A 22,382-nucleotide genomic window follows, 5' to 3' on the forward strand; every position below is an offset into this window, starting at 1 on the left:
AACAGAAGAGCATTATAGTCTGACTGCTAATATGTTCAAAGGAAACTTAAGAAATGAAAGTTTAAGCCATGGTTTAACTGCACTATAGGCTGAGTCCTAGTTTACAATGATTTTTTTGGTCATCTGTTTATTGACAGTGTTAAATTGTGTGAGATTTGATTCATTCAAATGTGAATGACTGCTCAAAGTGAGAATGTTAGTGTGAAATATAACATTGCACGTTGTTGTTTTCAATAAAAAAACAAAAACAAAACATTTGCACAGAGCAAGCCTATCCACTTTTCCATGTTGATAAGAGTATTAAAATGATAATTAATGGGACATTTACAATAGATAAAAATGTGCGATTAATCACGAGTTAACTATAACATTCATGAGATTAATCGCGATTAAATATTTTAATCGATTGACAGCACTAAAATAAACACAATTTGAACAATATGTTTTTTGAAAGAATGGTATGACCATTTATTAAAATTCCACATGATAAGTGAGCTCAGTGTTGTGACTGTGTTGGACAGCTCCACTCGTATGTTTCAGCACACATCAGCCATGGAAACATTGCAGTGTTCGGTTGGGACTCTGGTTTCACTGCACATTAGAATGTGTGGTCTCGAGGAAAAAGTGCTCCACAAATGCTCAATTTACTATTAGTGCACTTTTAAAGCATTGTGCCTTTATTTTTTATATACATACATATGTCTGAACATATTAACAGGACAACAAACTACCACAGCCACTGCATGCAGCTACTTCCACCTTCCTGAAGCCAACCACAACTACTTTGTGGTTTATATTCTGGGAAAATCACCCTTTAAATAGGAGAAAAAAGCAGCAAACTGATAAAGTGCATATCTTCACTCACCTAGCAACAAGCTGTGTAATGGCTTTAATTTACAACATGGCCCAATCAACCAAGATGTTTACAGATTGGACAAATATAGGAACATCCAATCTGATGTGGTTTCATCACTTTCAACACCCACCTTTCTTAAATTTCCTTATTTACACATTTTAGAAACCAAAAGTACAGCTGTTGTTGAATTTGGCCACTCTTCCATAGACCATCACCATACACTCTTCCTTTTGAAATCCAACCATATGTAATATTGACAGAGGCAGAGAGCACAGTGCTGCAGTAACAGAGCCTGGCCCACATATTACGCATTCAGTGCAAAACAAAAATACACCAGACAGGCAGCCATTGACAGTGTAAATATCTCATACTAAAAACATTGTTCTCTTAAATTTGGTTTTGGGAAAGTGGTTCATTAGATATGTATGGAACATAACGTGACAGAAGTTGAGGTCTGAGACAACTCAACTTGCAAAAAGTGAGAAAAGGCTGGACGCAGACTTAAATTGAAGAAAACTGACAATAAAGTCACACACCCCTATTTTGTTTAAGATGCACCAAATTCCCTTGGATCTCCTCTCATTAAATGTAAAATACAGGGCAGAGTCCAACTAATAGCGGACTTGATAGGCTCGTACTGATACTGATACACAAGAGTTGCACAAATCTGATAATGACACTAGTCAGTTTATGTTTTTCATGAACATATAACATGAACATCTCTGATAAGAATCCCTTCGAATTGGCTATTAAAGAACAGTGACCAGGATATGTGCTGAGTGGGATGTTTCAAAGCATACAGTAAACATGACTCCAGCACTATCTGGTGGACAAACTCTGTGAAGCAGATGGTATTTCCCAATCATTGTCACTAATAGATGACATATAGTCAGATACATGTCACTGTGAGAAGATCGACAGGCTGTAGACATTTGGGGATGGTACAAGCACTATTACAAAATTTAGAGGCTGTCTTTCAAGTTAAAATCCCAAGAAACCAACTTCAGTGTCTGTGTGTCTTGTGAGATTTAAGTCAGAGCCCTTACATTAATTATTTATTGATTTGCAGGTGGTTCTATTTTTCCAAAACAATACTAAATCTTGCAACTGAACTAAATGAAGTCTGGTGATATTCAATACTTTTCTTCTTGTCAACAAATCTCACGTACAAAGCAAACACTGAATGTATCTACTGACATGTACTAAGTGAGTATCAAAGCCTGATACAGCTTACTCCTCTGTGCCAATGTTGCAGATGCACATATCCCTCACAAATTTCCTCCTGTTGGTTCAATAAAGGTTAGAGTGAGCAGCTGTTAGGAAATGCTTTTAAATCATGAAACTATGTATCTGTGAGTTGTGTTTAAAGATTTCTGTCTCTAAAGAGAGAGATGAACTAACATTGTTTGGCATTGCACAAAATATGCATTAACACACAAAACTGCAATCTTGTATTTTTCTGCTTTGCTGTTTGACGAAGCTTCATTCTCTACATCATTGTCGGAAAAAAGGCTACATTTTCCAAATATTCTACAACTGTTGGAGAAATAAATTATTTTGCATATCTTCAGTTCATTGCATTATTCTACTAACATAAGACACTTTCACCCATTCCTTCGTGTGGACTGCCTTTTACTTAAGCATGGCACTTGTCCAGTGTTCAAAAGGTATATACAAAATCAAATCTACACAGGTTAAAGGTGGCAGAGTTACGTGGACTCACGTAAAGGACAGTGTGAAGCTTCTGACAGAAGCTGGTCAGAAGCTGGTCCTTGCTCTAACAAGGATGCAAGGAAAGCTCAGACTGTACTTCTGTTGTTGAGTCAGATCTATTAACTATTTGGAAACCTCAGGTTCATTTTCATTTGCCTCTCATCTCAACTGAACATGAAAGTGCTTAATACAAAGGAAAGAGCTTCAGAAAATGTACTCAGGGATGATCAGCTTTGATATGATTTCACTTTTTTCATGTTTTGGCTTCTATTTAATAGTTGACCCTGTTTTTCAACTTTTATTTTAGTATGACGAATCACTAGCCGATAACAGGACTCCCGTTCTGAGCTCATGTACATATATTCACATCACAAGCACCCATAAACTCCTTCCACGCATACAAGACTCATTCAAACTATCCCTTCTATTTCTGCTCTTCTGCTGAAAACCTTGCTGTACCAAATGTTCCTCTGGTGTTGTTTAGTCTCTCAGGTGGATGTGCTGTCTGCTTTACTTGCTGTGGTGAAGGTACTGCTGGGTGAACATGTTGAGCTCACTGTCCAGCCAGCCCGCTTTGTTCCTAACAACAACACATACACACACAAACATATTAAGAATATTCACATTTATGTGACAAAATACATGACTGAAAGGAGCTATGAAGGCCGGCTAATGACACCAGCTGTGCCGCGTAACTGACAGCACTAATTTGAATGAGTGATCACAGTGAGACAGGCAACTTAAAGTTGATGTTATGTCATGAGATAAGCATGGTGTGTGATGTGACTTCTGCTATGAGTCACCAATCAGAATAACACAGAGTTCTAAATTAAGTCAGACACAACACATACAATTATGCTGCCTTTTTCAAACCATGACAGTGGTGCAAATGTATGATGTGTGCTGATTTTACCTACTTCCATGTTAGCACTACTATTAACCACACATTTATCACATAATCTGACATGCCCAAGACATTGATGCCATACAGTCTGACACAGTCAGAGACATGACACAGATCTGTAAGATCACTGTTATCACAGGGCTGCACTCAGTCTGCACACTCTATAAATACTTGAACTGCCTCTCCTTGAAGGGTGCAATAAACTTGCCTTGCCTTACAGTATGAATCTTTTGGTGAACACTAAGAGAACTCTACATGGGATATACAATGTGCTGAAGTTCAAAGAAGTTAAGAAAGAACAAAAAACACCAATGGGGAGTATTCACAGCAATGGCTATGCCCCACCACCACTCCAAGACAGTATTTGCACACTTGTCCTACTGTCTAGCTGCATATGCACACTGTGTGTAGTGTGGTTCTTACCGCAGCAGCTTAGCCTTGCTCTGCAGACCGTCCAGCAGCTCAATCTTGCTGTTCATGTCAGTGATCTCATCCTCGAGGTTCTGACGGGTGACGTCTACCTGCTGGCAGAGCTGAGCAAACACACCCGCCAACTCCCTGATAACCACAAACAGCAGGGACACAAACAGCATTAAGAAACACAATACTAACAAAAAGCCTGGCAAAAAAAAAAAAAAAAGAGTTCCCTGGTTAGCATCCATCCATCTATCCTCTATACCGCCTATCCCTTTCAGGGTTGCGGGGGGCTGGAGCCTATCCCAGCTGTCAACGGGCAAGAGGTGGGGTACACCCTGGACCGGTCGCCAGTCGATCGCAGGGCAACATATACAGACAAACAACCATTCATACTCACACTCACAGGGGCAATTTTAGTCACCAATTAACCTAACGAGCATGTTTTTGGTTTGTGGGAGGAAGCCGGAGTACCCGGAGAGAACCCACCCATGCACAGAAAGAGCACGCAAACTTCGCACAGAAAGGCCCCACCCAGGGATTGACATGACTGTGAGGCATGCGCACTACCTGCTGCGCCACCGTGCTGCCCACTCCCACTCCCTGGTTAGTATTTAATGCTTAATTGCAAAATTAAGTTGGGTTCTTCAATCTTCTTTCAAATCACTGTATAAATGAATATGATAACTGAGGTGGATAGTAATGACCATCTGTGTGTGGTCAGCTAACATACTCACTGCTGGACTTGGTGGCTGCAGTTAGATCCAGTGTAACTAACAATGAGCTGCAGCTTCTCGCTGGCGTAGTCCACAAACTGTCTCTTGAAGGATCTCTCCTTGGCCTTTGTGGTCCAAGTGAGCCGCTCATAGACATAGAGGAGGCCATACAGACCAAATGACAAGGCAATCAGACGCCAACCCACTGCCTTCCAGATCTGCACACACAAAGAAAGCATTAGATGTGGCCAACCCCCCATCCCTCTGACATCTAAACACAGTCTGCAGCTATCTAGCTCTGTCAAGATTACTGATGAATGATGGTTTGTCCTGGTATACAGGAGCTACTGGCGAGTAATGGTTTGAAAGCAACCAAGAATGAATAAATTAAGTCAACATTAATGTTATCTAGTCTGGTGTCTTCATAATAAATGAAAAAGATGTGCATTATGTAATAAAAATGTGCACAGTAAACTGAATGTGCAAACATGCATCATATTCACATCAACAATCTTGTATCACACATTCACTTACAAGCCCATTTAACAGGTACACCTTACTAGTACAGGGTTGGACCCCCTTTCACCATTTTAACTGCCTCAATGCCACTTTGTGGCATAGACTCAACAAGGTGCTGGAAATAATTCCTCACAGATTTTGGTCCATATGGACTTGATAGCATCATGCACTTGCTGCAGATCTGTCAGTGGATTATATCCATGATGGGAATCTCCCCTTCCACCATGTCCCACAGGTGCACTTTTGGACTAGGATCTGGGTTCGGGAACAGTGGAGGCCATTTGAGTACACTGAAGTCATTGTCATGTTCAAGAAGCCAATGTGAGATGATTTGGGTTTTGTAACATGGTGCATTATCCTGCTGGAAGTAGCCATTAGAAGTTGGGTACACTATGGTCATTCAGGGAGGGGCATGGTCAGCAACAATACTTAGGTAGCCTTTGGCATTTAAACCAGGGGTTCTGTTATCCTGTAATGACCGATTTCTTACAGGGAAAATTTCTTAAGTCCAACATATGTAAATCTCTCCTGTCACAGTGTCTGAAGAAAATAATTACAGATTTAGATGTGAAAATATTCTGGCACACAGATTTCCCCCACTGCTTCTGTGATGTCCATCCTCCCCTAATACAAGCCCCAAGTTGGAGATTAGTGGAAAGACAAACCCAGAAAGTTTTGGTGAGATTTATTTTGTTTCTATTTTAAGTTTTTTCCAAAGATGAAATTATGTATGTAAATGGAGTCTGGTGGCTTTGGCAAGAGCAATATAGCGACTGTTTCTGGTTAAATAAAAGGGTCTTTGTCTTGAGAGATCCTTTCGATAATGTCATCAGACACTAACAATCTGAGCCTGTCAGAGGCAAAAAGAAACACTCTTAGTGGACATACACTGGATTACATCGCAGGCTCTCTAACTAATATGGGAAGAACTCAATGAAAAATATTTACCCCATTAGTCACTTACACACCAAAAATGGGAAAACAGAGTCAATAAACAAAGATAACAATTGACTGGAATTTCTGTCATTTGTCTAGGACACCAGAATCATCCAGGACAGGTGAGGTTCTGGTGCAACCAATTACCTTCAGAAATTACATAATAAGTGTCACATGATCTTTTAGTATAAACTAGGGCTGTCAATCAATTAAAATATTTAATCGCGATTAATCTCATGAATGTCATTGTTAACTCGCGATTAATCGCAAATTAATCGCACATTTTTATCTGTTCTAAATGTCCCATTAATTATTATTTTAATGCTCCTATCAACATGGAAAAGTGGATAGGCTTGCTTTGTGCAAATGTTTTTTTTATTGACAACAACAACGTGTAGTGTTATATTTCACACTAACATTCTCCCTTTAAGCAGTCATTCACATTTGAAGCAAAATCTCACAATTTAACAATGTCAATAAACAGATAACAAAAAAAATAAATACTTGGTTACAAAAAAGCCCCTTCAACAACCCTTTCTAAGGGATCAAAACAGGGTGATCCAAAATAAAGTTACAAAGTGCACATCACTGTAAACTAGGACTCAGGCTATAGTGCAGTTAAACCATGGCTTAGACTTTCCTTTCTTAAGTTCATTAGCCATATCCAAATAAGAACATTACATTACACACAGATAACTTTGGTCTTACATTACACACAGATAACTTTGGTCTTGTCAATTGACCCATCTGGCAACTTCTTGAAACTAAACTTTCCATTCAGAATCTTGTTCGCATCCATTTCGGCGTTTTGCGCTTGACAGCCACACAAACCGGTAGCCTACTCTTTTGCAGCTAGCGAACAGACAAGACCAAACACATGCATGGGACGTGCCTATTGTTCGGTTTCTGGTTTAATCGGATCCTGTAGTTTTTCTTACATTACTAGCAGTGGCCACAGCTTACAAAAAACTACAAGTTCACTAGGTCACAAAGAGCGTTAATCTTGCGATAAAAAAAGTGACCCCGTTAAAATTGATTTGTGTTAACGTGTTAATAACGCAATATTTTTGACAGCACTAGTATAAACACACCTTTTCTGAAAGGCCCAAGAGGCTGCAACACCACTAAGCAAGAGGCATCACACCATGAAGACCAAGGAGCTCTCCATACAAGTCAGGGTTGGGTTCTAAAAAAATATCCAAATCTTTGATGATCCCCCGAAGCACCATCAAATCCATCATCTTCAAATGGAAAAAACATGGTACCAAAACAAACATGCCAAGAGAGGGCCACCCACCAAAACTCACAGACCAGGCAAGGAGGGCATTAATCAGAGAGACAGCACAGAGACCAAAGGTAACCCTGAAGGAGTTGCAGAGTTCCACAGCAGAGAGAGACCACAATAAGCCGTACACTCCATAGAGCTGGAAGAGTGGCCAGAAAATATTTATTGTTTATTTATATTTATTTATTACTTAGTGTTAAAAATAAGGCGGCACATTTTGAGTTTGCCAAAAGGCATGTGGGCGACTCCCCATATCTATGGAGGAGGGTGCACTGGTCAGATGAGACTAAAATTGAACCTTTCAGCCACCGAGGAAAACGCTATGTCTGGCACAAAACCAACACATCCCATTACCCCAAGAACAGCATCCCCACAGTGAAACATGGTGGTAGCAGCATCATGCTGTGGGGATGTTTTCCAGCTGCAGGGACTGAGAAACTGGTCTGAGTCGAGGGAAAGATGGATGGTGCTAAATACAGGGATGTTCTTGAGCAAAACCTGTTTTAGTCTGCCTGTGATTTGAGACTTGGACAGAGGTTCACCTTCCAGCAGGACAATGACCCGAAGCATACTGCTAAAGCAACACTCGAGTGGTTTAAGGGGAAACATTTAAATGTGTTCGAATGGCCTAGTCAAAGTCCAGACCTCAATCCAATTGAGAATCTGGGGTCAGACTTGAAGATTGCCATTCACAAGTGAAACCATCCAACGTGAAGGAGCTGGAGCAGTTTTGCCTTGAGGAATGGGCAAAAATCCCAGTGGCAAGACGTGGCAAGCTCATAGAGACTTATCCAAAGCCACTTGCAGCTGTAATTGCTGCAAAAGGTGGCTCTATAAAGTACTGACTTTAGGGGGGTGAATATTTATGCACACTGAGTTTTCTGTTATTTTGTCCTATTTGTTGTTTGTTTCACAATTTAAAAAAATGTAAAAAATTCACATCTTCAAAGTTGTGGGCATGTTCTGCAAATGAAATGATGCAAACCCTCAAACAATCCATTTTAATTCCAGGTTGTGAGGCAACAAAACACAAAAAATGGCAAGCACTGTATCTCAGTCATAACAAGTGGACATTTGAGTCACGGTTGCCTTTTTTTTATGGGGGAGGGGGGCATTTTAGCCTAGAGACAACTGAAGGTATGACAGTAAAGGGGGCAGACAGAAAGGGGACGACATACAGCAAATGAGCCGCAGGTGGGAGTCGAACCTGTGTCACTGTTGCCTTTCTATCAGCTTGAATAAGTGTGACCCATTTCCTTTGGTACCTGCCATCAACAAAGCAATGTCTTCCACAGAACTGATCACTGGATATTTACTGTTTTTCAGATTATTCTCTGTGAACCCTAAAGATGGCTTTGTGTGAAAAATCAGCCGTTTCTGAGTCAAAGCAGCCCGTCCGGCACCAACAACCATGCCATGTCCAAAGTCACTTGAATCACTTTTCTTCATCATTCTGATGCTTGGTTTTAACCTCAGCAGATCATCTTGGCCATGCCCAAATGCAACGAGTTCCTGCTATGTTAGACTTAGATATTTGCCTTTACCCAGACCTGTTCAACAGGTGTACCTAATAAATTGGCAGGTGAGTATAATGATGAATAATGAATCTTTTGCACTTTTCATACAAATATTTGTGCTATATAAAATATATGACGGAAATATATAGAATTTGTATTTATATCTTGTTTTCTTTCCTGAATTCCATCACTAATGTGATCAGTGAATTTCAAAATAAAAAACTCAAGGATCATTTATTAGCTTTTGCCACAGCTTTCAACCACACATTACTTTTTTCCCTTTCAGCCGTCACCTTTGACCAAAAGCCTTTATTCTTCATCATTCACATTTCATCCATATCTGATCTAATTTGTGTGCATGTATGTCCTCACCACACCACCAACCACAAGGACACCCATGGAGGTACGGGAGGTAAGGGAGGCGAGACCGGTCACCATGGACACCATCAGCTCTTCCTGGGTCATGGAACTTTGTGGGAATGGAGGCATACTGGTGCTGACTGGAGTCAGGGCCATGGGCCGAGGAACCTGCAGGGAGAACACAGCTGAAGAATGCACAGAGCACAGGCTGGCTTAGAGTGCTCGTGACAATCCAGGAGGATTGAAACAGCACATCAAATCCATGGTTACATGGTAGTGGTTACTGGTAGTGGTCAATACAAATTTTCTCCCCAAAACACATTTCAAAGCAAGCCTTCAAAGTTAACTCATAAAACAATATATTTTTCAGGCCTGTCAATATTGCATTATTTAGGGCCTAAAATTCAGTTTACTGGATTTTAGACCAACATGACCGGCAGAAACACAATTCCTCTTGACCACCTCTCATCTTAGTCATGTGTACTATTGTGTCTTTATTTCTACCACAGTACAGATCTGTAATAACACATTACAGACAGATCTTTGGGTCTTCTAATACTTGTACTGACACTGAAAATTTTTTGTACTCTTTTGCATGCCAATTTCCAACAGCAGTACTTGAAGCCCACAAAGTGGAGTTGTAGGTACACTGATTATACACATTATACACAATAGAGTAGGGCGGTAATCTGGTAATAAGGTATCCCGTGGTAACTAAAAATAGCAACGGTATCAGTTTCATTACCGTCATTTAAAAAAATGCTGCGCATATAGGTCTGTAGGGGCCTAACATAATTGTAGCGTCGTCATAACAAAAATGAAGTCCACTCCGTTCAATATATCTGGTTGAATTATTACTCAACAAAAAGGTGACTGTGCAAAAGTACATGCTAAAAAAAATAACCTGAGCAGTTTTACAGATGTTTTAACACAGGTATGTCCAGGCACTCATTTAGGTGCATCAGAGTCCACTGAATCGTACGATCACAGCGCATCACTTAACGGATGAGTAGAAGCTGGACTCACATGTGTTACAAACACGAGCGATGCATGGCAGTCAGACAGGAGAGAACATGGCAAAGCTGTTAAAGGAGGCCGTTGCTGAATGGGGATTGGACGCTAAAGATCCAGTGATTGTCACAGACAATGCATCAAATATGACTGTAGTGGTTGAACTTGCAGACATGACTCATGTCCGATGTTTTGCACACATCCTGAATCTCGCCTCACAGAAAGCACTGAAACTACCAACAGTGGCTCGACTACTCGGCAGGAGCAGCACTATAGCAAGCGACCAGCTATAACACAAACAAGACCTGCTCTAGCTACCAAAACACAGACTGATCACAGACGTCGTCACATGATGGAACAGTTCTTATTAGAGATCGACTGATATGGATTTTTCAGGGCCGATACCGATACCGATTATTAATAATCAAGCGAAACCGATAGCCGATATTTAGAACTGATATTCGTTTGCAGTAAAAATGAAAATTTTGGTGTCAAAATTTAGATTAACACACCTGGGACTAGAATGAATACAGAATACTGCTTGTTTGTTTTGTGTACACTGGGAAAAAATATATTAACTTTCTGTAAAATAACACAAACACAAAATCTGAATTTTAATTAATTAATTTTAAAACAAAAAGTGATGATTAATGATTCCTTTCCCTTTCCCTTAATGATTAAGAGCAAACCAATAAAGAGGGTGGCAGGAACCTTGGCTCAGCACATTTAACAGCTTTAGTAGTTACTTTTCAGATTACATTTTTACATAAAACAGCATAATGAGTAAATAAAGATTAAACTTTCAGGGATTCCCAGAGTTTTTCACCTATATTTCCTTATTTGTTATTATATTTGTATATATATATTTAGAGTAATAAAGGCATATTCTGAATCTCAGAACAGTAGGCTAGATGTAAACTGTATACTTGTGCTTATACTGTATGCCGTATTACATAAATAAGAATAAGGCACTTTGCAACTGTAAATGCAAACAATAAAGGCTTCATTACACACGTGAGTTGTAGACACAACGCTAAATTTATTGAGTGAAAATAAAACACACTGAGAATAATTTCCTCGACGTGTGCTCTCTGCCTGACTCATATCCCTGGACTTTACAAGTGACGGGCAAAAAGACGATCATTTAACACCAGTAGTTACGTTGCTGCACCATAGTGCAGTGAGAGCACGAGCGCTGAGGGAGAGGCGACTGTAAACAAACAAAGACACTTTAGCGTGTAGTACTGTTAAACCTATCGGCTATAATCACCTCCGGTGTTGTTTATTGATAAACCAGGAGCGGCCCCACGGGCTGAGACACGTTAGAAGATTTATTATTCCCACGAAGTAACGGTAACCGAAAGGGCCTATATTATTATTGAGCGTCTGGCCACAGCTATAAAGCGGTTGCGGCAGTTATAACGTAGCAGTGGGTCATCATGAAATATGCCTTGTTGAAGTTGTGAACAGTTTCATTTCCAGAGCTAAAAAGCGGAATTCAGCAGGTTTTCCTCCCTTATACTTGCTATAGTCTACCTACCGGTATGTCGTTATGTCTTTTTTTATTATTATTGTTAAGTAAGGAGCTTCAGGTCGTGTTCACTTGGTGCGTGACACTATTTATCTTGCAAAGTCGTATGCTTGATGTGATTATACAAGTAGGTCGGTGAAATTTCAACTATGGGCTTGCATGTTATCACTGAAATTAATCATAAGGTTGTGGTGTTTTTAAAACTTCATCATAGAGGGTTTTTATTGCAACTTCGACTGACTCTGTCTCCTTATCTCTGCTGGATAACCGGAGCAGTGCTTCTCCGTGTCTGTGGTGCTGCATGTAGAGGCTTCAGTGTCGATTAGCTGTCACTGACTCACTGATTGCCATGTAGCCAATGAGGGCTATGGGTGGGACACTGTTACACAGCCAAGAGTGGTGACTTTGGGTGGAGAGACGGCTGCATCAGAGCCAAAGGAGCGCGTTTCAAAATACATTAATTAATTTTATTGGTTATCGGTGGAAAAAACGGCCGATGCCGATCATCGGCCGATATTATCGGCCAGGCCGATAATTGGTCGATCCCTAGTTCTTATGACATGATAGACAGATTCATAGAACAACAACTAGCCATCTATGCAGCACTGCTTTCACCAGAAGTCAGAAGGAATGAAAAGGACCTCATCACATGTGATACGGATACTGATACTGATATCACATGAGCAGAGGAAGTGCTCAAGGCACTCAAGCCAATGAAGGATGCCACCTTAGTGATGTCAGGAGAGCATACCCACTCTTTCCATCATTGCACCTCTTCATGCCAAGCTTGTCATGGCCACAGAAGACAGCCTGGATGATTCACAGACAGTGAAGGACATTAAGGTTGCTATAGCCCAAGATCTGGCGAAGAGATATGCCACTGAGAGGGAGACACTGCTCATGGCATCGGCTCTCGATCCTAGTTTTAAGGACCCACCCTTTCTTTCTGATGCAGAGGCCAAAGAGACTGACTCCAAACTGACTGATGCTGTGGAGGCTGCCATACAGAAGCAACAGAATGTAAGTAAATAAATAAAAAAAAATTGGGAATCTGTTTTTATTAACTGCAGTAATAGTTACAATTGTATGTATTTGAGTAAATAAATACAAATGAAAGATTTAGTTTTAACACTTGGACTTGGATAGTTGTGTATAAAAACAGAAATGTGCAGGGTGAATTTGGGCTCAGATTATGTTGTGGTAGTTAATCTAAATGTACTGTAAAAAATGAATACTTGTTTTGTTTGTTGCTGTGATGTTTTTCAGCGAGAGGCAGCAGACACTCTGGTGGAGAAGAATGACCAGCCAGAGGACCAGTCAGAGGAGTTTGATCCCACCCCTGCCCCCCAGCCCCCCAGCCCCCCAGAAACCAAGGAGCTCATGTGCATTGGTTGACTTGCTTGGAGCTATGTTTGCCTCTGCCAAAGACAATGCTGCAGCAAAATCTGCACATGATGCTGCTGCAGCTGAAGCTTCAGGGCAATCAATCGATCGCAACTGGACTTTGTCAGTTTGTCTTGGAAGACGTTTCGCCTCTCATCCGAGCAGGCTTCATCAGTTCATGCGCACCGGACTAGATAGGACAGCTCTAGTCCAATGAAATGGTGTTAGGTTCAAGTATTTATCCTCTGTGAGGCCAAACCCCAAAACCAAGGATAGTATCACTCTATTGTGAGGCAAACGATCCCCCATTAAGGCGGGGTAGGGTGCGACCCTTGGGTGTCAACGACAGTCGTCTGCCTCGTTAGTGTCCCATTCTTGTCATTGGGAGGCGCCTTGAGCCATGTGTGAATGGTTTTGTTGTTTATTTTCAGAGGCTAAGTTTTTGAATCTCTTTGGAAGAGATGAAAGGACAGCATTGTATGTGGGAGATAGGTGGTGTCTCAGACCTCCCCCTCTGTTCAGAGATGGTTTTTCAACCTTGACATGGATGGCTTCTCTCACTCCTCTTTCAAACCATCTGTCTTCTCTGTCCAGAATATGCACATTTTTATCCTCAAAGGATTGTGCTTCCTCCTTGAGATGCAGGTAAACAGCTGAGTCTAGACCTGAAGAGTTAGCTCTTCTGTGTTGTGCCAACAACACTGAAGTTAAGAGGTTTAGTGGAGAACCACCGCTGCCACTCCCAGAAAATCCTCTCATTTGGTGGAAAGAACACGAACAAGAGTACCCTGAGCTATCCAGAGCAGCAAAGTGTTTTCTGTGCATTCCTGGCACAAGCTTCTCAGTGGAGAGAGTTTTCTCTTCCGCAGGAGACATAGTAAACACACAGAGAAGTGCCCTGAAAGCTGAATATGTTGACCAGCTCGTCTTCCTCCACAAAAACCTTGACATTACAAAATAAGCACTGATATAGACGCAGACTGGAATAACGTGAAATCCAGGTTAATAGGACCTGATGATTTTGTTTACATTTGTTTTCTTCAGGAATCCTGCAAGCACTTTTATTTTGACATTAAAAAATAAGCACTGATATACATACAGAGTGGAATAACTTATGAAATCCTAGTTAAAATGATCAGATGATCTTGTTTATATTTGTTTATTGTATTCTAAAGGAATCCTGCAAGCATTATTTCTTACTAATATAAGCAGATATTACCTCATTTGCTGTGATTAGTGTTATATTGATGGATGTTACAAGGACTAGTATACAGTCTTAATTACCTGATAAGGTAAATGTTGAGGCAAATGTTAATTCCTTTGCTCAGATTGCACAAAAAGTAGTGCATCTGATAAAATGTTATGTTGGATGTTACAGCTATGGATGATGGTAATGCACTATTCCAATTTCATAAAAAAGGTTTAAAAAGATTTATGCATGTGGTGATGTTTTTTTTGCATAAGATTTCCTAAAATTAGATATTTAAAAATTGCAATATATCGTCCTGTTTACTGTGTTGCAATATATTGAATTGTGACCCCTGTATTGTGATAAATATCGTATCGCCAGAGTCTTAGCAATACATAGCCCTAGAAGTAACCCCAGAAATAGGTTATCGCTCCCTCGCTCCCTCACTCCTCTTTATGTAAACAACCAGGACCTTCATGATTGGTCTCAAACTAACACAGAGTCATAGGAGGAGACATCAGCAGTGTTTTTTCGAGCTGGAATATAACTTTTGACCACAACAGCAAAGGTAAGACATACTGTATAATTTAGTGAAGTTTTTAGGTGCTTATAGGTGGCACGGTGGCTCGGTAGTAACACTGTCGCATCACAGCTAGAAGGTCCGGTTTGAATCCCGCTGTGGGCAGGGGGCGTGTCCTCCACCATGCCTTTGGTGCCTGCTGCCCGCGGAAAAATAAGGGCCTTTCTGTGTGGAGTTTGCATGTTCTCCCCGTGTTCAGCTCCATAAAAATACCCCCACTAAAGACATGACCAATGGTGACAAATGAGAGTTTGGGTGAGTGTGGGTCCCCGGGCACCAGTCAACTGGCAGTCCACCACTCCTGGTCTACCGTGGAGGAAGGACTGACCATGGATGGGTCAAAAAGAGGGAAAGAATTTCACAATTGCATGATGCGTGCAGTTTCCCCCCTCAACTATGCATGTTGTGTGTAATGTGACGAATAAAGGAATTATTCCTCTTCTTTTTCTGCTACTCTTTGGCTGCTGGCTCGCTGAGTTTTTGTCACACAGTGAGGAGGCAGCCATCTTCGTGATCATCAGACTCTCTGCTCTCATATGATACCAGGCTTTTGTGGTTTGCATGAAGTGGTGAACTCAGCAAACGCAATAATGTCGTTACATGCGCATATAATTTCTTGGAGTATGAATTATGTTTCGTTTTGGGTGGCAATGCTTTTTAGAGGCTTTTACCTGAGTTTCTCCCCATCATTCTGGTATGCTAAAGTTAGGATTGGTGATGCCTAGCGTGAGCATTGACCATCTGATCTGCGCGCATGTCACGCTGCTCTGCAAAGTGATTTTTAATTAGTCATGGTAATACCATATACCCTGGGAAAATGTGGGGAAGGTTTGACATTATCAAAATTTGAATACCGCCCAACTCTAATACACAATTTCACAAACACACACCTACTAATGAACAAGTGGCATTCAGATCGAAATGAGAGATTTACAACAGATAAGACCATGCTGTTTATGGGGTTTAGAAGAAGTAGGTGCATATGAAAATGTTCTTGCATTAGGCTCACTGTTAAGACTGCAATGTGGATGCCATTTGTCAAATAAGCTCTTGAGGGACAGTCTTTATCCAGACTCTTTACAATACTATGAATCTGCTGTCTAGATGTGGGAGAAGGGGTTTATGTTCCTCAAGGTGTTACCTGATCATTATAGGCCATGAGGGCTCGCCGGGTGTTCTTGGGCCCAAGGAAGCGGTTGACAAGCATGGTCCAGCCCAGAGAGAAGTGGAAGCTTATGTCCTCCTGAAAGTCACTGCAAAGCTTGTCACAGGCCAGGTCATAACTGAGGCTGAAGCACTGACGAGGAACCAGCTTGTCTACCTGCTCTCTGACCGGGCTGGGCAACAGAGGCTTCAGACCCTCTGCACAGACACATGGACAGCAAACACTTCAGTGTGTGTGTCTGGGTCAGGATAATACATTCAGTGACACACAATGTGCCTTGCATGTTTCTCCAAAAGGATTGTAGTAGCTATAATACATAGTATAAAATCCATGGAGCCAGTGGCATTGTGATTCTGTGCATTAAAGCCCACTGAAGCAAACTGGAGCCTGTGCAGTGCTAACAGTACATGGGTGGAAACAGGAGGACACTTACCAATCATGTCAGTCTGTGTGGCCTGCAGTGCACTGGTGATGGAGTTTGAGCATCTCTCTGACATGTTCTTGCCTAGACCCTCCTCTATGTGCCGATGGAGACCCTAGAACAAGAGAAAAAACACCCACAACAAAGAAACAGTCAAAGAAAGCAACTGCTGTTGTTCAGTTCTTGTAAAAGTGAATCCTAGAGCTGGGTGATAAAGTGATCAACAGGGGATTGTAATAACCTTTATGTCAATAACAATGATTACACAGAACTGTGACCTGAGAAGGAACCATCCCAGCAACCTCACCATTATATTATTAAGTTACAAGGCACGATAAGTTCAATTGTTGTGTTAAGGCAGATAAAGTACATTTGCAAAACTAAATTACATTACATTTCAATGTTCTTCAGTATAATCTTTAATAAAATCTATAAATCGCAAAATAAAAAAAAATGAAACTATGCCATTTGGGCAAAGTTAATTGTTTACATTATATTATTCTGTTTTGTTTTTTTTTTGTTAATAAACTATACTCAAAAGTTGAACTAATGGTTTCAGTTTAACCTCTGGTTTCTTCAGGCTTCAGTCAGGATCAGGATACTTTTCAAACCAGCAGCATTATTGTTATTAGAAATTATATATTGTAATTAGGGCTGGGCAATAAAATGATAGCGGTATGTCTCGCGATAGACACGTCATCAATATCAATAAAAAATGCGTTCGATAAAACATTCGATAGTTTTTTTTTCTTTGTCGGAAGAAACCTGAAGTTGCGAAGCGAGGTTGGTTGCATGAACAAAGGCACTCGCTCTCAGGTAACTGAGCAACGTAGGGAGTAATCGCTAATCAGTGAGAGAGACACGCTAACACGCCAATCATGTAACATTATCAAGTTCGGTTGCGCCATCTCGTTGTCTCGTGTTTGATGCTTCGCGAGGAGTGAGATGAGAAATAGAAAGCGCTGCAGCGAGCGAAGAAATTGTCGATAAAACAGGGAAAGTCAGCTCGCCACTATGGAGTTTTTTTGGATTCTATAAGTCGGACCGTAGTCAGAACAATAAGGTCTGTAAGAAGACTGTCGTCCCCACCAAGACCGGTAATACCACAAACTTGTTTAACCACCTTCGGCGTGCTCACTCTTTGGAGCACAGTCGTATTGGCCAACGTCCGCCAACCGCAGCACCACCGCACAAGCAGCTGACCATGCAGAGGTGCTCTGGTTCAGTGCCTGATGACAAATTATCTAAAAGGCACAAAGACATAACGGAGGCAGCGGCATATCATATAGCTAAAGACAGAAAGATGCTTCACTGAGCACTGTGGAGAAGCCAGGTTATAAACATCTCTTACACGTGCTTTCTTTTCTTCTTTTCTTTTTTTTTTTTAAACACACTTGCAATAAAAATAGAATTGAATAGTTCACGTATGTTTAGAGTAAGAAGAGTGACTAAAGTTGTTCATATGTCTAGGCTGGTTTTATAGTTCAGTCAATCTTACTGTACTGTCTATCATGTTTGTTTGTTTGTATGTTACAGATGTCAAGTCTACCTCAGTTTCTGCTGTGTTTACAAAACACTGCACATATCTGAAAACATTTTATTCACCAGAAGGTGAATCAGCTTGTGAACTTCCTGCACTAAACCTGCAGGAAAAAAGTTCTCAGGTTTCTCTCTGTTTACATTTTTACACTTTTTTTTTACATTTATTATTTGAGTGTTTTCCATGGTTGTGTTGACGTTTCCTTTCCTTTCTGCCTTGATAGCTGAGGGGTCCCGGTCCTTATTTTAAATAGGTCATAAAAAATATCAATAATTATCAATCGACCAATATAAAACACTTATATCGCAATAGAGTTTTCCGCCATATCGCCCAGCCCTAATTGTAATAAATATCAACATTGATCAATATGGAAAAAAATATTGCATCATGTTTGTTCTGCCATATAGACAGCCCCAGTACATCCTCCCTACTGCTGAGTTGGACGTGTGTGACCACTGAGCCAGACTGACTAATACTAAAAAAATTGGACCACCGTCACCCTTTAATGACAAAAATGCATGCAGAGCATGAGCTGTTACCTAGCCGGTGGAGACAGCTGTACTGACACTAGTGAGACGCAATGCATCTAGTGCATGTCTACTGGATGTAACAACTATTGTTCCAGTGTGCACTGGAAGAATTTTACAGGTAGAAAAACCAGCTAGCTTAGACACTGAGTGACTCCATGATGATGACGATACCGTGAACAGAATATCAATTTTGCATGTTTATATATATGTGTGTGTGTGTGTGTGTGTGTGTGTGTGTGTGTGTGTGTGTGTGTGTGTGTGTGTGTGTGTATATTTTACCTTAGTTCATTTCAGTACAATAATGAAACTACATTCATTCAGATTCAGGTATTACGATTTCAGGTCAGAATGTTTTTTGCTCTCTGGAGAGACTGAGGCAGACTATCTGTGCATGACTCATACAACAGATCTGACCCACTTGAGAGTTTTGTTATTAACTAAGAGAAACTAAGTATGAGAAAAGTTCTCTTGTACATGCCACTTAAGAAGAAATCTGTTTATACGACTGGTTCTTCCATGAGGCCCAGTGACTAACTTAGTGTGACTTGTTTTTGCTATTCCTACTTATAGCTTTATTAATAAGTACAATACTTTGGTCATCCATGGATGAAGTGCTTCTGTGTGTAGACTTGGTGCTTCGATGAGGTTCAGGTTTACAGTTGTTAGATTTTCATAGATGTTACAAGAAAAGCTCTGGCAAGAGTAGCATTTTTGGCCTCTCTGCCCAGCAAATGAAACTGCAGAGTTTAATGAGTACAACATGACCCAGTCTGCACTGCTCTTACATAACACAGATTACATGGGCTTTATACAGGTTCAGTGAGCTAACAGGAGGCCAGGGGTGAGCTTTGCACTGTACTGCATGTAGATACCACAGTGACAAGAGCTGTAGGAGGGTGGAAAACGTTACTAAGCGATCCTTTTGGAAGCAGGAACATGTCAGGTTGCACATAAAATAGAGTTATCACATTCACATTCAGGGATATGCTTTTAGCTAGTTTTATCTCATTTTATCTCAGACAGTTATGTTTTACCTTGATATTAATGAGATTTATTGATCTAGAGACTCAACAGCCACATGAATAGTGTGGAACAGACCAGGTCTAAGAGGCTGAGAGTGGAAAAAGCATCACCTCAAACAGTGACAGATCTGTATGGGAGACATTTATATGTGTTTACATTCAGCAATGACATAGTACAGACTCAGTACAGAGAGCATTTGCACTCAATTGTGTGTAGAACGCCCTGACACCAGAGGCAACTTCAACAACTAGTGCTGACAAAGACCAACTAATCACCACAAGCAGCTGACAAACAGCTAACTGCTGACATGCACATAAATTCAGCACCTGTACGAGGGTAGTGGTTGTGGTGAAAACAGGGACCCCTGTCATCAATTACACCGTCATCTAACACAGGGTGGACCCGCCAAACTATTGGCCGCCTTCACCTCATAGAAACAACTGCTACTACTGCCCATCAATAGTTTAGACTAAAGATGTCTTTTGGATTAATGTCAAAAAATGCAGACACTCAAATTACCCTTTAGCCAATTGGCTAATGACACGGAACAACCAGATCTCACATGCTTTTACCGACCACTGTTGAATATGTGTGTAAAACTCACATTCTTGTAGACCTTGAGCACCACTGGTGATGGGTGGAAATCCATGTGGAAGTCATCCACAAGCACATGGAGCTTCCTGATCTCCTCTGCCATGGCATTAGACACCTAAACCATGAGCAGAGAGCAGGGGTGAGAACTACTAACTAACCCACAAGTCCACAAGGAAGGAACTTAAGGTTCAATGTGTAAGAACTGGCCGCCTGGCAAAGGTTGCTCAAACAAATAGGGGACAGCACATGGGTTGCTGATGGCTGCTCACACTCATTGCTGTATCTTTGGCTGTAGCTAGTTAGCTCAGTTAGCTGTGGCATTAGTGGCCCTATTAGCTGAACAGTGTGTTGTGACTGAAAGCTTGGGGCATAATTGTCTTTCACAAAGCAGGCAATGGAACCAGGCACAGCAGCCAGCCAGTAAACGTGGCCAGATTAGGACCAAACACAGCACTGTAAGGTACAAAGTGGTATGACGAGAATAGATGGGTCACGGCTAGCTGTTTAGCATGCTAACCTCAGTAGATATCTCTGGAACACAATATGCAGATACCTTTGACATAACGTCAGCAGTGTTACTTCTTCACACTGTGCTGATAATGTTACCTCATTTTTTTGAATGTTTTAAAGTAAATTCTGGCTATGTCTTACACATTGCTCCTTTAAAGTCCAGCTGTTCCACCGTAGCTGCTAAGAAGGCAGGTATGTTATATCATGGTGGGGTTCACCTGTCTCTCCACCTCCTCAGTAATCTTCTTGATCTTGGCCTTACAGTCTAGGGTCAACAGGTCCAACTGCTTGTCTATGAACTCCAATCGGTCCTGACGGTCCTCTTTGGTCTCAAGGCAGTAGACCCTACTCACACGTGCACACATCCAAACACACATACACACAAAGAATAGTAGTCTGTGCAGGGTAGAGACCTGCTGCATGTTGGCAGTGATATCTGTGGGACAGCCATGGTACAGGCTGGCCTATTGTTGGTGCAATGTAGTACACCACACATGCAACTGCAACGTGGTGGAGGAGTTTGAGCACCCGAATGATCCTAGAGGCTATGTTGTCCGGGGCTTAATGCCCCTGGTAGGGTCTCCCAGGGCAAACAGGTTCTAGGTGACGGGTCAAACTAAGAGCGGTTCAAAAGCCCCTTATCACGAAAAAGAAATCAAGGAAGCGTACGTCGCCCGGATTGGCGTCACCGGGGCCCCACCCTGGAGCCAGGCCTGGGGTTGGGGCTTGCAGGCGAGCGCCTGGTGGCCGGGTCTTTGCCCACGGGACCCGGCCGGGCACAGCCCAAAGGAGCGACGTGGGCCACCTTCCCGTAGGCCCACCACCCGCAGGAAGGATCAGAAGGGGCCTGTGCTATGCAATGTGGGTGGCAGTCATGGGCGGGGGCCCTGATGACCCAAACTCTGGACCACGACTCTGGCTATGGGGACATGGAATGTCACCACGCTGGGGGGGAAAAGAGCCTGAGCTAGTGCGGGAGGTTGAGTGGTACCGGCTAGAGACAGTCGGTCTCACCTCCACGGACAGTCTGAGCTCTGGAACCCAGCTCCTTGAGAGAGGCTGGACTCTCTTCTACTTTGGAGTTGCCCACAGTGAGAGGCGGCGAGCTGGTGTGGGCTTGCTTATAGCCCCCCAGCTCAGCCGCCATGTGTTGGAGTCCCCCCCGCTGAGCAAGAGGGTCGCTTCCCTGCGCCTTCGGGTCGGGGATAGGTCTCTCACTGTTGTTTCGGCCTATGGGCGGTATGTCTTGGACACTCTGGTAGAGAGAGGGGCTGAGCTGTCAACTGATCACCACCTGGTGGTGAGTTGGATTCGCTGGCAGGGGAGGAAGCGGGACAGACTTGGCAGACCCAAACGTACTGTGAGGGTCTGTTGGGAACATCTGGCAGAACCCACTGTGAGGGAGGTTTTCAACTCCCACCTCCGGGAGAGCTTCGACCAGATTCCGAAGGAGGTTGGAGACATTGAGTCCGAATGGACCATGTTCTCCACTTCCATTGTTGATGCAGCCGTCTGTAGCTGTGGCTGTAAAGTTGGTGGTGCCTGTCGTGGCGGCAACCCCCGAACCCGGTGGTGGACACCGGAAGTAAGGGATGCCGTCAAGCTGAAAAAGGAGTCCTATCGGGCCTGGTTGGCTCATGGGACTCCTGAGGCAGCTGACGGGTACCGGCAGGCCAAGTGTGCGG

The 22,382-nt window shown here is 42.1% G+C and overlaps 1 protein-coding gene across 1 annotated transcript in view; it reads right to left on the reverse strand.

Annotated features, from left to right (window-relative positions):
• Positions 1-656: 656 nt before the first annotated feature.
• Positions 657-22,382, reverse strand: part of mfn2 (mitofusin 2) — a 34,267-nt gene continuing 12,541 nt past the window's right edge. Inside the window, exons 11-18 of the mRNA XM_070967766.1 lie at positions 20,916-21,042; positions 20,198-20,302; positions 16,513-16,615; positions 16,056-16,276; positions 9,233-9,388; positions 4,625-4,821; positions 3,897-4,031; positions 657-3,149 (exon numbers count right to left, since the gene is read on the reverse strand). Of these exons, the coding sequence (XP_070823867.1) occupies positions 3,080-3,149; positions 3,897-4,031; positions 4,625-4,821; positions 9,233-9,388; positions 16,056-16,276; positions 16,513-16,615; positions 20,198-20,302; positions 20,916-21,042 (1,114 nt within the window). The 3' untranslated portion in view covers positions 657-3,079. The remainder of the gene's footprint in view (positions 3,150-3,896; positions 4,032-4,624; positions 4,822-9,232; positions 9,389-16,055; positions 16,277-16,512; positions 16,616-20,197; positions 20,303-20,915; positions 21,043-22,382) is intronic.

This window comes from Chaetodon trifascialis, chromosome 8, assembly GCF_039877785.1.
Source record: "Chaetodon trifascialis isolate fChaTrf1 chromosome 8, fChaTrf1.hap1, whole genome shotgun sequence".
Classification (NCBI taxonomy): Eukaryota; Metazoa; Chordata; class Actinopteri; order Chaetodontiformes; family Chaetodontidae; genus Chaetodon; species Chaetodon trifascialis.